The sequence below is a fragment of the Orcinus orca genome, chromosome 11 (genome assembly GCF_937001465.1).
Source record: "Orcinus orca chromosome 11, mOrcOrc1.1, whole genome shotgun sequence".
Lineage (NCBI taxonomy): Eukaryota > Metazoa > Chordata > Mammalia > Artiodactyla > Delphinidae > Orcinus > Orcinus orca.
In genome coordinates this window covers 49,737,132-49,753,150 of record NC_064569.1, presented here as the reverse complement: position 1 = coordinate 49,753,150, position 16,019 = coordinate 49,737,132, and the positions used below count along the sequence as shown (strand labels likewise).

At 33.1% G+C, this 16,019-nt stretch overlaps 1 protein-coding gene across 3 annotated transcripts in view; it reads right to left on the bottom strand.

Annotated features, from left to right (window-relative positions):
- MON2 (MON2 homolog, regulator of endosome-to-Golgi trafficking) overlaps positions 1-16,019 on the bottom strand; it is a 121,119-nt gene that overhangs the window by 20,227 nt on the left and 84,873 nt on the right. For 2 of the 3 annotated variants that reach the window (XM_012535478.3, XM_049693959.1), the window contains 5 exons: positions 12,435-12,578; positions 11,386-11,514; positions 8,139-8,329; positions 1,956-2,016; positions 707-830 (listed from right to left, as the gene is read on the bottom strand). In XM_012535478.3, the coding sequence (XP_012390932.1) occupies positions 707-830; positions 1,956-2,016; positions 8,139-8,329; positions 11,386-11,514; positions 12,435-12,578 (649 nt within the window). Of the gene's footprint in view, positions 1-706; positions 831-1,955; positions 2,017-8,138; positions 8,330-11,385; positions 11,515-11,802; positions 11,821-12,434; positions 12,579-16,019 lie in introns of all 3 variants that reach the window. The other variant, XM_004276583.3, reaches the window with a different exon arrangement.

The window sequence follows — 16,019 nt, the reverse complement described above, 5'->3', positions numbered from 1 at the left end:
TGTTGTGAGGGATGAGATTAATATTCTAGCATAATACCCTGCACGTTGTGGTCATTCACTAAATCTTAGTTCTAACAAATGTTAAGGATTTTTTTTTTTAATGAACTAGCTCTGCAATTATAGTCCTGAGAGGTTGGTATTAATATCTTTATTTTACAGATGACAAAACTGACACTTAGGGGGCTTCCCTGGTGGCGCAGTGGTTGAGAGTCCGCCTGCCGATGCAGGGAACGCGGATTCGTGTCCCGGTCCGGGAAGATCCCACATGCCGCGGAGCGGCTGGGCACGAGAGCCATGGCTGCTGGGCCTGCGCGTCTGGAGCCTGTGCTCCGCAACAGGAGAGGCCACAGCAGTGAGAGGCCCACATACCGCAAAACAAAAAAACAAACCACACTTAACCAACTACTAAGTGGCAGAATACACATTCATTACCTCCCAATAATCCATGACTTCACAAAACTGGTGATTTATGTCAGCCTGCAATGATTTAGGTGGATTCCATAAGTGCTTTGCAATTTAATTCATCACAGAATGTTTACCACGTTTTCCCCTCATAAAGCTTAATATTCTATATCACATTCTTAACCATTCTCCTGTTTACATTTACCACAATTGTAGGAGTAAACATTTCTAGTAGAAGTCAGCTTCTTCAAAAGTGCTTCAATACTTATTAACATTAAAAAAAATAAATATTGAAATAACATACCTGTAAATGAAGATGACTGAGAATGTATTGATCCCTTATTAAGCATAGTCATTATCTGACCAACAAATTCCTTAGGAATAAAATTGGCATAAGGTAGTATCTCAGTGCTGATAATCTGAACTACCTAAAACAAAAGATGCAAATTCAAAGGTATTTTTTTTTCTTGAAAGAGACTACCTCAAATGATAATTTCTAGAGTAAAATTTAAATTTTATTTTAAAAGAAAATCAGTTAAAGAATCTTTCTTAATAGAAGTATACAACCATTTTAATGTTAATATGCAGGATAATAAGTCTGTTTCCCTCATCTGTCTTAGTAAATAACTTTATTACAAAATAGTCAATACTATAAACTGTTTACTATACAAAAACTTCAATAAATTTTGATCTGCAACATGATAAATGCAAAGAGCGCTCTGGAGAAAAAAATCAGCATATGAAATGTATCCATGTTAGAATAAAACAGGTTAAGAACATGATTTAAATCTCCTTTTAGAACCATAAAAATGCGCCATTAAGAAGTTATATTCATTTTTGTTAAATAGTTTATTTCTAACATACAATGTTATTTTGCCTTTTGAAGAGAAAGAAGAAAAGTTTGAGGAGAGTTTTCAAGAGTTAACATAGCAATGGGACAAAAGGCAATATTTTGCATCTATATATCGATAGGATGCCTATGCTTTCTATGTAATTTATTTGATTTGCTTTATTTAAAAGTTCCCTTGTCCCACTTAAAGGGAAAAAATAACCCCCCCCAACAAAAAAAATCCATAACCAAAAACTACTTCTTTAAATTCCAGTTATAATCAGCAAAATATATTCTTTAAAAAAACATTCATTATTTGCTTCTACGTCTGGTTAAAAATAAAAAATCTGAGCAACTTATTGATTAATTTAAATACAAATATCTGATTTGTCAAACTATAAAGTATGCTCTCAAATACATGCTCACGGACTGATGGATTTATTTTACTAAACCAACTGTTTTTTAAAATTATTAAATGGACACAGCTAAGTATCTGGACAACACGCACACAGCACAAAGCTAACAAATATAAGAAATTAATTTTTTAAATGTCAGTGCTTTAAAAATTAAACTTTAACCTTTGTGTTTTAATGCTTTTAGGTTCAAGCTCAACCTATCACTTTACTTTTTTTTTTTTTTTTTTTAGCAATTTTACAGTTTCAACATTTCTACTATTTGGTTTTCATAAATGGTCACAGGAAAATGTTTTAAATAGCTTCCTCACCTCAACATCAATACTTTCATTTCTTTGAAATTCTTGAATAGAGAGGTTATCTGGAGGTATGCTAAAAGAAAAATAAATAAAAGACTTGATTTTTAAAGGTAAAATATCTCCTTAAAATACAAACAGAAAATAAACAGAATTCGAGTATCAAAAAAATATATTTTCTCACCCAAGTTAGAACATTATCAGTTATTTAAAAGAACAGTATTTTTAATTAATTAGTATAAATGACTAAGCTAATTACAAACATGAAATTCTAGCTACAAAAATAATTAGTCCAATCTTGAACTAAATAAAACCTGTAGAACAAAACTTCTTTTAATACCATGAATGAAAAACGAAGAAAAGTAAAGATACTATCATCTGGAGTTACAGCAAAAATTACCACTGTGACAAAAACTGAATTCACTTATATTGCCAGTAATTTCAGAGAAAGTTAAAAGAGCCTTGGTCAAGATGCTGAATTATTCATTCAGCAACAGCCCACTGCGCATTAATTTGTAATAAATACAATATACTAAATATCTTTACAGTAAAAGATAGAGAACATCTGGAAAGAAGTGGACTGATTCAGACTTTCTAAAACAGAACAGTGTTCCAACAAGATCAGAATAAATCAACAGTTCCGAGGGAACCAAAGCTAATTCTAGACCCTGTGGCTCTGAATAAGAATGAGCAGTATAGTTCTATTAAACTTATGAAACAATGAAATATTAAGCACTTAAAAACAGCTGAGAATAGGATGGTAATGATTATAACAATAATAATGACAGCAAAAATTAGAGAGCCAGCCACTGTATTATGAGCTTTATTTACATTATCTCCTATGTTCCACAGTAACCACATGTATTATCATGTAATTGACAGAAGAGGAAACTGAAGGTTCGAATGGCTAGTAATATGACCAAGAACACATCGTAAATAAATGACAAGGCCACAATTTGAACCTAGATTTATATGATATTTGAGCCTAAGTTCTTTTCTTTTATAAAAGTTATAAATGTAAAAACAGTATTATCATATTTAGATTTAGAGGTACAGTATAGAGTTTTGTATCTAGAGCTATTTTTGCTCTATTTGGTATTATTTGGTTTATCTAACCACAGGTATTAAAATACACACACAGACAAATACCAACTGGCTAACTATTGTACTAATAAAAAAAAGCTTATCAGGAACATACAGTATTAATATTATTGGGATCACATATCAGAAACCCTGAACCTTATTTTTTTTTTTGAGACTTCCAATTTTTTAAATAGATTTCATTTATTTATTTGTTCATTTTTGGCTGCACTGGGTCTTTGTTGCTGCACGTGGGCTTTCTCTAGTTGTGGCGGGGGTGGGGCTACTCTTCATTGCAGTGCGAGGGCTTCTCATTTCAGTGGCTTCTCTTGTTGCGGAGCACAGGCTCTAGGTGCACGAGCTTCAGTAGTTGTGGCTCACAGGCTCTAGAGCGCAGGCTCAGTAGCTGTGGCGCACAGGCTTAGTTGCTCCGTGGCCTGTGGAATCTTCCTGGACCAGGGCTCAAACCTGTGTCCTCTGCATTGGCAGGCAGATTCTTAACCAGTGAGCCACCAGGGAAGCCCCTGAACTGTAGTTTTAAAATATCTTATAATGAGGGAAGAGAGTAGCATACAAAGCTGAAAGGTTCACTCCTCCTAATCCTAATGATCAATAAAATCAGGAATTTATTCAATTGTGCACAGGTTGAATCTTCTGATCTCAGAACTCACACTAATGTTTATTTATTTTAATTTATAGTTAGTATCCTTTCTAGATACTGTGAGCATATCAAAAAACATTGGTCGAGCTTTTAAAAACACAGATGATTAACAGAATTTACCTATCAATTATAAAGGGACATAGTCAATACTGCAGGTACAAATGGGCCATATAAGATCCGTATAGTCTCTAAGCTTGAGGAGTACAGTAGTTAGTAATTAAAAAAAATTTTTTTCATGAAAGAAAAGAGGCTTCAAACTGATAAAGTATTATGTGTATTTTTCATCAGTTCTCTCTGAATGGTACATTAAAATTATTTTTTGAGATATAATTCATACACCATAAAATTCACCCTTTTAAATTGCACAATTCAGCTTTTTAGTATGTTCACAAAGTTGTGCAATGGTCACCTCTTTTACTTCTAGAACATTTTCATCACCTCCAAAAGAAACTCTGTATCCATTAGTAGTCACTCCCCATTCTACCCTCCTCCCAACTCTGATAACCATTAATCTATTTTCTATCTCTACTGATTTGCCTATTCTGGATATATCACATAAATGAGACCATATAATATGTGGCCTTTTGTGTCTGGGTTCTTTCACTTAGCATAATAATTTCAAGATTCATCTATGTTGTAACATGCATCAGTATTTCATTCCTTTTTATGGCTGAATATTCCACTGTTTGGATGTACATATCACATTTAATTTATCCATTCATCAGTTGAACATTTGGATTGTTTTCATTTTTTGGCTGTTATAATGCTGCTACAAACATTACTGTACAAGTTTTTGTGTGAACACGTTTCATTTCAATTCTTTTGGGTAGTACTTAGTGATTTTTAACTGAAGGTCAACAGACTATTAATTGTATCAATTCCCACTAGCCCACGTGTCTTCTAGAGGACAAGTACCATGTTTTGGTACTCAAAGGGTGGCTGAATGAATTCCTAACAGACTTTAAGTGTCCACCAGGTTACAGTCCTTATGTTGCTCATTTTTAATTGTTTTTCTTTCACTCATTTAAACAATTCATTCACTTATGATAGTCCTCAGTGATGTCCAAAGCCTCTTGTTTCTTCTAGTTGATTTTGGTTTTATTTGTTTTCTTTGTTACTGTACTGTTGCTGTTACTGTATGAAAGCAGCTTGCAGACCATAAACAGTTGGGAAACATCACAGAGAAAGGTATGGTTATTCACACAGTCTTTGAGTATCAGTAATTAGGTTAAAAAACTTATAAATGTTCCAATATAAAAGATACTCAAATATTCATATTATCTAAAAACCTAAGTCATGCTATTCCAAACACTCTTCCTACTGTTCAAATACTACTACTGATAGATTTCAATTATAGAACATTGTGTATATGTGCCATAAAATAAAATTTAAAATCTAACAGTTTGTGATTTTCCAAAGTAATCAATTATTTGGAAAACAAAAACAAAGGCAAAATCTTCTCATGAAACTGTGAAAGTGTGCATGGTTTTTAAGTTCTCTTAGTGAGCACTGCATTTTTATCATCAACTAACTAATAAAAGCTTTCACTTTGAGCCTTAAGGTATTTTTGGACTATGAAATAAAAACTAAATTGGCTTTATCAATGTAAACTATTCAATTAAAAACAATGATTAAAACATTAAGTCAAAATACATAAAATAATTGTGGACTTTTACAACTAGTCAAATCAGTTAATTTAGTCTTACAATTAAGGACAATGATGCCAACTGAGAGGAAATGACCAGTTCAAGGTGAACAGAAAGTAGGTGGCAGAGTCAACAGTAGGCCACAGGTCTCCTGACTCTCAATACAGGGTATCTTTCTATTACTTCATGTAGTAGAAGGCTTAAATGTGTAACTAGAATAACCACAACTTAGACACTGATTCTGTGTTACTTAGTACCAGAATTTAGTACCTTTATTTTTTTTCTAGCCATTTAAAAAAAACCCAAATTTAGGGGTAAATTTCCTAGTCCCAGTTATTTAAAGTTTTGGTCTTTAAGTTTTTAGTTTAAAATATAGCTGTTTCACGGTAAAGGATATGGATAATGTCAGTTTCTCTTAAGTGAAAGAAATAATGATTATGAGGATAATAGTAGGAGCAAGCATTTTAATAGAAGCACTTACATTCCAGGAACTATTTTAAGCATTCATTTAAATGATTTAATCCTCACAATAACCCTATGAGTTAGGTAGCATTACTATTCCTATTTAGCAGATGAGGAAAATGAGTCACTGAAACATAAATAACTTGTACAAAATATCACAGTTACAAAGTTGTACAGTTGGGATTTGAATCCAGGTAATCTGGCTCCTGAGTCAATGCTCTTATCCTCTATGTTAACTGTTTCTTAAACTGTGTGATTTTTCAACATACTCAATATACTCAAAACTTTAATGTAAGTAGGGCCTCCAACAGGCAAAATACTGTAATGAAATTATACTACAACTGCATGAATACAAAAATTACATAAAATGTTAATTACCTATTATTAGGCCTTTGTTTCTCTACCTACTTTCCTGTACACAAAGAAAGTACTTAAGAAACTGAATTTAATAAAATAAGAACAAAGCTTGGAAAATGAAGAATGTTCAATAAGAAACTTGAGAATAAGAAAGACGGTGGAAAGACTCAGTCATAGGAAAAGAAATTCTTAAAGAAGTTTTACTCATTTCAAAAAAACTGATCTAAGCTCATTCAACTTATTAATAGGGCAACATGCATATACAGACAGATAATTGAGAAAGAAAAAGAAAAGTTTAAATTTCTAAATCTGTTTGCTTCATACAAATTAACGTAGCGACATAGGCAACAGGGTCCACAAAGGAACTCAAATACCCAGGGTTATTTTAAAAATGAAAACAGAATTTGCTTAGATATGCTTTGTGAGTCACTATCATTTTCCTGCATATATTCAATACAAAGAATATGCTTGCATTGGTATTAATAAGATTTCTAGAGTTGAGAAATATATAAGAAAGCAAAACAAAGTCTGACCAGTTATGGAAACAGAAATTACGATCACATGTCATTACTTCCAATTCTGAAATATGAGATAAGCCTTTACAGAGAAAAATGTAAGTTAACCTTCTGCACTCTACAACTTTTCTTTACTTAATAACTAAACCACATTAGAAAGATAGAAACTCTTCAGTTAAATCATTCTGTGTAGACTCATCTGATCATTATCAATATGCCAATGTAGGTTTTTCTTCAAGTATATGAAATTTATAATTTAAATGGTTTCAAACTAACAATTTTTAATGATTAAATAGCAGAGCATGAGACATTCATCCTTCTACAGTTTTAAAGAATGATTAATGGGGCTTCCCCGGTGGCGCAGTGGTTCAGAGTCTGCCTGCCGATGCAGGGGACACAGGTTCGTGCCCCGGTCCGGGAAGATCCCACATGCTGCGGAGCAGCTGGGCCTATGAGCCATGGCCACTGAGCCTGTGCATCCGGAGCCTGTGCTCCGCAACGGGAGAGGCCACAACAGTGAGAGGCCCGCATACCGCAAAAAAAAAAAAAAAAAAAGATTAATGGATAAAAAAAAATAGAAAAACTTTTGTTGTCATAGAATTTCACCACTATAGCACAAAGGAAAATTAGATTGTAGGAGTACTGAAGACTACCTACCTATCACAGCTATTACTGGTTAAGCCCATCTTTAGTAAAATGGCACATTTGAGATTAGTGCTGCCAAACAGAATTTCCTGTGATGATGGGAATGTTCAATGATCTGCAGTACCCACTAGAGCAACCACTAGCCACACATGGCAATGTTGAAACGTGGCTAGTGAGAATGAAGAACTGAGTTATTAATGTGACTTAGTTAATGAAAAATTTAAGTTAATTGTAGCTACTGACTGCTGTATTAGATAGTACAGCTCTAGAGAGACTGCAGCAGACTCCTCATTCAAAAAATTCCGTATTCTAATTACCCTATTCTCATTCAGTGAGGGGTCAAAATAGCATCCTTAAGATACACCCTCAGTTGGAATGTATACAATGAAAATTACATTCTTCTTTGCAAAACTTAAACATCTTAAAGAGCTGTTCGTTATTACCAATGATCTTATTTATTCTTAAAAAAACTCATTTTCGGAAGTTGTTTTTCTCTTGTAATGCTAAATGGGCATCAGATTTTTAAAATGGACCTTCTTGACTTCATCGAGTTAAAACCATGGCTCCTTAATTATGATGCATTCACGTGACCTCATATATAGACCCCTGTCTTACAACCAAAACACTGTAAAGAGCAAAAATCTCCACTGCTCACAGATAATGTACCCAGTGGATAAATGCCTAATCCACTTCTTCTTTGTATACAATCTAGTAATCTTAAGAGTCAATTACTTTGTTAATGAATAATGAGAAATACTGTTTTTAGAGCAATTACAGGTATAATGTGTACTTCTTGAAAGACTGTCTTAACTGTAAAAATGAATAAGCTGACCTTTTAGTAAAGAGAAAGTCTTCAAAAGTGTTGGCTAGTTCTGGCCACATACTGTCAAATTTTCCAGAAGAAGCATGCTGCCGGGCAACAGGTAGCCCAATAGAAAGAACTTTGAGGAGAGAAGATACTGCTAGTTTCCATGTGCTTTCAGAAGGGCAGGAATACTTCAAACTGAGAGGAACCCTAAGAGTCTGTGAAAATAAAGACAGTTTAAGATAAGTACTAATTAAAACAAACACACACAGCTTTAATTACTTAAAAAAAAACTATAGCTGAGAGCAAAAAATAATAACATAGGTATTTTCATTTTAAATAGGATGTTATTTTCTAGAAAGACCAATTCTCAGACATGGTCCTCAAATCATACTGCCTAGAAAGATATACTTTTTTTTTTTGGCCACTTCCTGAGGCATATGGGATCTTAGCTCCCCGAACAGGGATAGAACCCGCACCCTCAGCACTGAAAGCGCAGAGTCCTAACCACTGGACCGCCAGGGAATTCCCTAGAAAGATATACTTTTAAGTCCTATGTCCATTTTATAAACAATGACCCTGAATAAGGATTGAATAATAACCTTTTTGAACCTCGGTTTCGCATCATAAAAAATAGAGATGTCTTCTGAAAAGTTAAGAGTAAGAAACTTACAATTTTGCAGCTTCTCCAACTTGACGTTATAAAATTAGAGCATTCTGCCATAGTTCTCCTGGCAGAAAATAATTTGACTGATGGGTTTCTCCCATCCAAGAGAGATCAATACTGCTTATATTTTTTCACTAATGGTTAGGTAAACATGGCCTAGAGTATCATTACTTTGAAGTCTTATACTTTATCTTTAGAATTCTTTGAATTTTATACTCTACACTAACATTTTAATGTATTTTTTTCCTTTTCCAAATATTTGAGAAAAGTTGATAATTCAAGAACTTGGTTTATTTTATCATTAACCCTTGAGAACACAGCACAGCATCTGAACTATGTCTAGTGACTAAAATATTGAGACTTACTTTTTAATTGGTCAACTTCTGAGACAGGTTGCTGTTAATCATTAAAGAACTAATTCAGTGGTTCAGAATGAATTTCTCTGGTCATAGTACTATCCAACAACTAGAAGACTAGACTGACGAAACTATCACAGTGAGTTACCCCAGAGCACCATCAATAAATAGTTTCAGCATACCATTTGGTAATGTGCATTAGACTGAAAATTCAGCTTTTATATAAAAATTCTAGTCTGAGAAAGATAAAAAGTCGATGAGATACATTTTCATATTTTAATGTTATGCAGTGAACATAAAACCTGATTTCATCATCCTCCACACAAATGATTACTGAATACTCACACAGTGAACATGTGAACCATTACATATTAGCATGAAATGGGCCTCCACTAACAGATAATTAGCCTACCCAGAATCTATTTATCTCTTTCCCCTCCCCACATCCAGTTGGAAATTAGGGTAAAGAGATGATTAGTTTATTAAGCCAATCAATCTACTCCATTTCTCTGGCCATAATCACTGATTCAAGACTGGGCATGGGACTAAAGCCGATTCACTTAATTTTAGTAACTTAAGCAGAATCTGATAAACACACACCTGCTACTGACATATAATCCCTTTATTAGCCTACAACTATGAGAAGAAACATGGTTAGGATGCAGTCAACCCCTTGGAAAGCAGAACAGGGAAAAAAATTTTGGTTTTTGGTGATAGTACTGAACCACTGGATCAACCAATCCTAAAGCCCTCCATCTCTGAATTTTCCAACTAAGCCTGTCCCTTTATTGTTAAAGCTAGTCAGAGCCTGAATTTGTGTCATATGCAAACAAAAGAATACTAAATTGTACACTGGCCACTCTGAATTAACATGTTATAACTCAAGATTAGATAAATGAAAAGTATGGTTTACTACTAGATTAATATTTTACCAATGTCAAGGGAATATTAAGCACAGCAAATATATTTGATTTATACATTTATTTTTTAAAATATTTAAGCAACTAATACAGAGATTGGCACATAGTATATACTCAGTAAATGTATACGGAACTGGAAAATTCAGTTCTTGCTGTCACGAAGCTCACAATTTCTAAGGAAGAGCCTTGTCCAATTAACCACAATGCAATGTAGTAAGTGGCATCAATGAAGTGTTCTGGAGTACAGAAAACTGATTATTTAATTCCTTAAAAAATACAAACTGATTCATGTCACTCCTCCATGTTCAAACCTTCAATGGTTAAAGAATAAAATCTGATGCCTTATGATGGCTTGTAATACCCATAGCCACTTTTTCAGACCTATTCCAGGCCCTGCCACCTCCCTAAGTGGGATTTCTCAACACTGCTTTAAAAATATACCATGATCTTTTATATTGCTTAATTGATCTACATCTCCTTCTCCCTTTTTGCTGGTACTCCTTCTTCAAATGTTACTTCTGTTAATCCTTGCCAAGATTCCCTAGGCAGTTATTTCCTTGTCTATTGAGGGAAGGGGGAACCTAACTTTTCATTCAACACTACTTGGCAAGTATCATTAAATGCCATATCTCAATTGAATCTCTTAATGGTTAAGACATGAAATTTGTACTGGTATTACCCTTCTTTTACAGATAAGAAACACTCTCAGGCTCATCTGCCCCAAAATCATAGCACATCCTGTCCTAAGAAACAGGATGCTTATTGTCTTATGTGGCAAAATTTAAGAATCATAAAAAATCTAATGCACTCTTACTTTAAAATATTTTTCATTAAAAAAACCTTCTCGTTTTAAAAAAAACGGCTTCCTGGGCTTCCCTGGTGGTGCAGTGGTTGAGAATCCGCCTGCCAATGCAGGAGACACGGGTTCGAGCCCTGGTCTGGGAGGATCCCACATGCTGCGGAGCAACTGGGCCTGTGAGCCACAACTACTGAGCCTGCGTGTCTGGAGCCTGTGCTCCGCAACAAGAGAGGCCACGATAGTGAGAGGCCCGCACACTGCGATGAAGAGTGGCCCCTGCTCGCCGCAACTAGAGAAAGCCCTCACACAGAAAGGAAGACCCAACACAGCCAAAAATAAATAAATTAATTAAAAAAAAAAAAAAAAACGGCTTCCTAAATAATATCCATGAATGTTGGAGAAGAGTAACTATAAATAATAACAAATTATATTTTTCATTTATCTCAATATATGATAATATATTATTACCTAAAGAGAAATTTCAATAATACTGACATTATTAAATGAAAGTATGGAAATTAAAAAAAAATACCTTAATAATATTCTGGAGTACTTTCTCATTCACCACTGCTTTGTGACAGGCTGTTTTTTGGTATAAATCCACAACTACTTCTAAAGACCTTTCAGCAAATGGTACATAATTCAAGGCTACCCATTCCGCCTAGAAAGTAATATTTTCACAGAGTTAAAATAAAAATGAGATTAAATGAAATCATATTGTTTTCAAAGCGAAAGCTTCTTTGTCTTAAAGTTTAGGCCTTGGTTTTAGGCCAGATTATATTACGTGCAAAGTTTTCAAAGAGATATGTACTTCATGAAAGAATAATTTTCAGCCAGGCAAAAATTAAAACTATCAGAAAAAGCACATAGAGCATTCTATCAAAAACTGGGAAAGATGTACTTTATTTGTTGCCAATAGGTTAGGACAATTTTAGGAAATTTAACTCACCGGTGCAAATAGTTGGATCTATTGTGATTCCATTGTGTTGCAAGACAAATAGAATGAGAAAAGTTAATACACATTAAAACTACGTTTCGGACCATGTAAAATTATAATTTTTATGTTGAGTGAACAAAATCAGCATGTGCATGCATTCAGAAATTTACTTTTCCCCTAAGCCAAAACAAAGTTAAAATTTGCCAACTATGGCTATAAAAATCTTTTATGTAAAATCCAACTAAATTTCACACCAGTAGTAGACTTATTTAGTACACACAGATTTCTTCATTTTGTATTGCAGATATCTATTTTAGATAAGATTAGGCTTAGGGATTTAGAAGCCATTTTAGAGCGGGATGAGGACACAAAGAAAGGAACTTCAAAGAAAGAGTAACATGCGAGGCCAAACTTTCTGGAGAACCACTTGGGAAAAGAAAGTAATAAACAAACAAACGCACAAAAGGAACACAGAAAAGGTCTTCCAAATAGTGTTTCTTTTCAGCTTAAACTGTTAATATACATATGAAAGTTTATTTGTGAATGAAAATTTGCTGGGATAATCAAAGTCCATCTTAAGTGGAACTGACTGTATTTATAAGCCATGAAATCTTACAGAGTAAATATAATTTATAGCAAATTACCTGATTATATTTTGCATTTGCAATGTGTTTTGTTTCTAGCTGTCCATACTGTGGAGGTTTACAGGAAAATTCTACAAATGCCAATAACTGGTCAAATATAGCTGGATACATTATCTGCATGTTTTCCGGTCCTATACAGATGGCCTATAAAAACAATATATGAATAGTAGAATGCATAATCTGAACTCCATTAAGTTCTTTACTGTATATGCTTTTGTTTAACCAAAGAATCGAAAAGGCTGTCCTATTTTATGTTAAGTATTATACAATTTTTTATAAGCCCTGAAGGACATTTAAGCTATTTTAAACTATTATTGAATAAAGTGTAGGCTAAATGTATTAATCAGCTAAAAAACGTTTTTTAATTAAAAGTGTGGCTTATTACTCAGCAGACTAAACAAAGGGCAAGCACTTAAAGAGAAAACCCAGGCAGTTCTGAGGTTCCACAATCTGATCATTTGTTCAGTAATATACCCATCAGACCATTTACAATGCTTCACTGACTAAGATGATATTGACTTCTACTTAAGTGATGGCATTAACTTATTGAAATGACAGCTGATTCCTGTATCATGCCTGGTCCACAGACTTTAACAAATAATCATGTTCATTACAGTCGGGAAAATAAGTTATGAATAAAAATTTGTTTCTAAAAGAAATGTATACAGTATATTAATTTTTAACAGGGCAGAGTATATTTAGCGTCTAATGTATCTAAATATATAGACTTGATTTAAAACAAGAAAAATTTAAAAATTTAATAGAAATTAAACTTAATGCTACAAATAATTTCATAAAACAAAGAATACATATTCTGATACTGCAGATTTTAATTACTTCAAATACATTGAAAATACTTAAAAATAAATCTTATGTTTTTATTTTCTCTAGCGACAAATGTGTTTTCTCCTCCCATCCTTTCATATTTTCCTGTTTTAGTGTTCGTTTCTCTCTGTGGGAAAAATATTTAATGATATGTTACGGAGTATCTAAAATATATTTGTGCTTTACAAAACAAAAAGCATGATCATTCTACACTTGAGGTACCCTCAAAATACAAAATCAAAATTCAAAGCATTTCAAAATTTTAAGGAATTTCTTTAAAAAGATGTGCACAACATTTATATTTTCATGCAATCATGGCTTTTTTAACTTGCCAGATAAAAGACTAGTTTTATTTTCCCTCAGAGAAGAGGTAGCCATTTAGCTTTAACTGGTGTTTTAGATAAAATTATCTTGAGGTACAAAGTAGATAAGCAAAGTGCTGCCCATTAGTATGTTAGATTATCCTATAATTACAATGTGAAAGTAGAACAAAGATATCTAATACCATCTTTCCCTACTTGGTTACTTTTCTCAGAAACAGTGAATCATGAACTTGAAAGGTATACAGCCTAAAAAAATTCTCTCTACTAACTACTTCTAATAGTTTCACTGGTCTTCTTTATTAACCCCTTGCTGAGTCTTAACTCTTACAAGTAAACAAGTAGAAATTACTGTGGAAAAGATATAATTACCCTAAATGAATTCTTTTATTTTCAGTGACAAAGCAAGGGAGGGAGGGAAAAGTCTGTGTGGAGACCTTAGAAAACTAATTTTTCTGAAAATACCTTAGCAACAAATAATGACCTGGACTATATGTTTTAATTTTCAGTGGTCCTTTATTAAAAAAAAAAAAAAAAAAACTAATAGTGTTACAGTTGAATTCTGGAATCTTAAAATGCATAATATGGAACCAACTCTTTTTTTCTTTTTTTTTTTTTACAACAAACTTCATTCTAAGAAAAAGTTATTATTGGCTTTCTTCAGTATTCTGAAGTTTATCAGAAAAGCCTATATATAAATCTGGTAACAGATTTTAGTCCAAAAGCTAAGAATCCATAAGCAATCTGGACAACAGATCTTATTAGTCCTTGAAAACTGTGTACGTGAAAAAAAGAAAAGAAACTGGACATCTAACCTCTCACATGGTTCAAGGTTTCTCTTATTAAGTCATTTGAAATAATTCAATCCGTGTGGCAATAAATAAGATAGATGCAGTCTCCTGATCTCAGAACTTAGGGAAAGCAGATAATCAAATTCTCAGGTCCCCCATGTATGCCAAAGTATCTTGGCCAAAAAAAAAAGTTGGCCTACATGACTAAATCATTTTGGTTGTGAACTAGTGATCTGAAAACCAAGGAAAAGACTATGACCCTGAAACCCTAAACAATGTAAGGGTAAACATGAAATTAGAATGAGTTTTTCCTTTAGGAAGGAAAACTGCTTTTAATCAATAAAATGTTTTGCAGAATAGCTTATTAGTTTATGAATAAAGTCCCAAAGCAAGTAAATTCTGCTTGTGAAAAAATTTTCTGACACCTGGGGTGAAATATAAAAACACCCTTACTTGGAAAAAGAAAAAGAAAGAAAAAATAAAAACACTCTTTACTAATAATGAAATATGTTTTCTGTTAGGAAATATTAAAGACCCTATATATTTGAATCACATTCAAGTATTATGAAACATCATTTAGATAATCACATAAGTAATAAACAATGGCTAGAGTGAAAATTAGTAATGCAAAATGATATCAATTTATATAAATAAAACTTCCTAAGTTTCCAACAATAAAACTTCCTAAGTTCCCAATCGAAGGTATATATTGCTTTCAAAGCCATTAAAAGTTCAAAGCTTAGAACAAATTCCTAGTAGTTGGGATGAATGATTCTATTTGTTTTTTTATTGCGAAAGCAGCAGTTTTTTCCTAAATAAAATTATATGCTTTTTTCCATGGAAAAAAGTTTTGGGGGTTTGTTGTTTCCTTTTGTTTACTATCCTCTACACATATATAAAAGCTTGAATTAAACATCTGAAAGTTCTAGATTATGGGTATCTCACAAGGCCTATGCTCTCTTTCTCTAATATATTAACTTTTCCATTCCCTCTAAGGCAGTCTATAAGCAACTTATGTTCACAGTCAGGGAGCAAAAAGTTATTATTGACAGGCTACTTTTCTTCCCCCACTGAAAATAAAAGCAGCTCTTTTGATTTCAATTATGGAAAACTGATATCCCTACAATAAAGTTTTTAAAATGCCAAATTCTCTTAGATTTTAAGTTTCTACACAATTTGTTTCTCTGCACAGTGTAACTAGGGGTAAAGAGATCAAGGAATTACTGCTCAGCTAGACTTCCTCCAGAGTCATTCAAGGCATATTATGGTGTAGTAGAAACCACCATTCTTACTTTGAAAGTTTTCTTCAATCCAGTTGCATATAAGGCAATCATTTAATTAGAAAACATGATCTTCAGTACACAAATGGCTACTGATAACACATGTGTAATCAGAATCTAATACTTCCATTCTAATTTTGTTAGAATGTCATAGCTACTTTGTTGAGATTGCTGGCTCTTCAGGTGGCATTTTTTTTGTTTAGCATTTTGGTTGTTGTGAATTGTGCTAATAATTACCTTGACAGTTTAAAACATTCTTTGATTTTGATCTGGTCTTGCTTGCTAACTGGAATGTGCTCAATAATTTTTAGGTCTGTTTTAATATATATATACATATATATTTTGCAGGAACAAAACACACATAGGTTA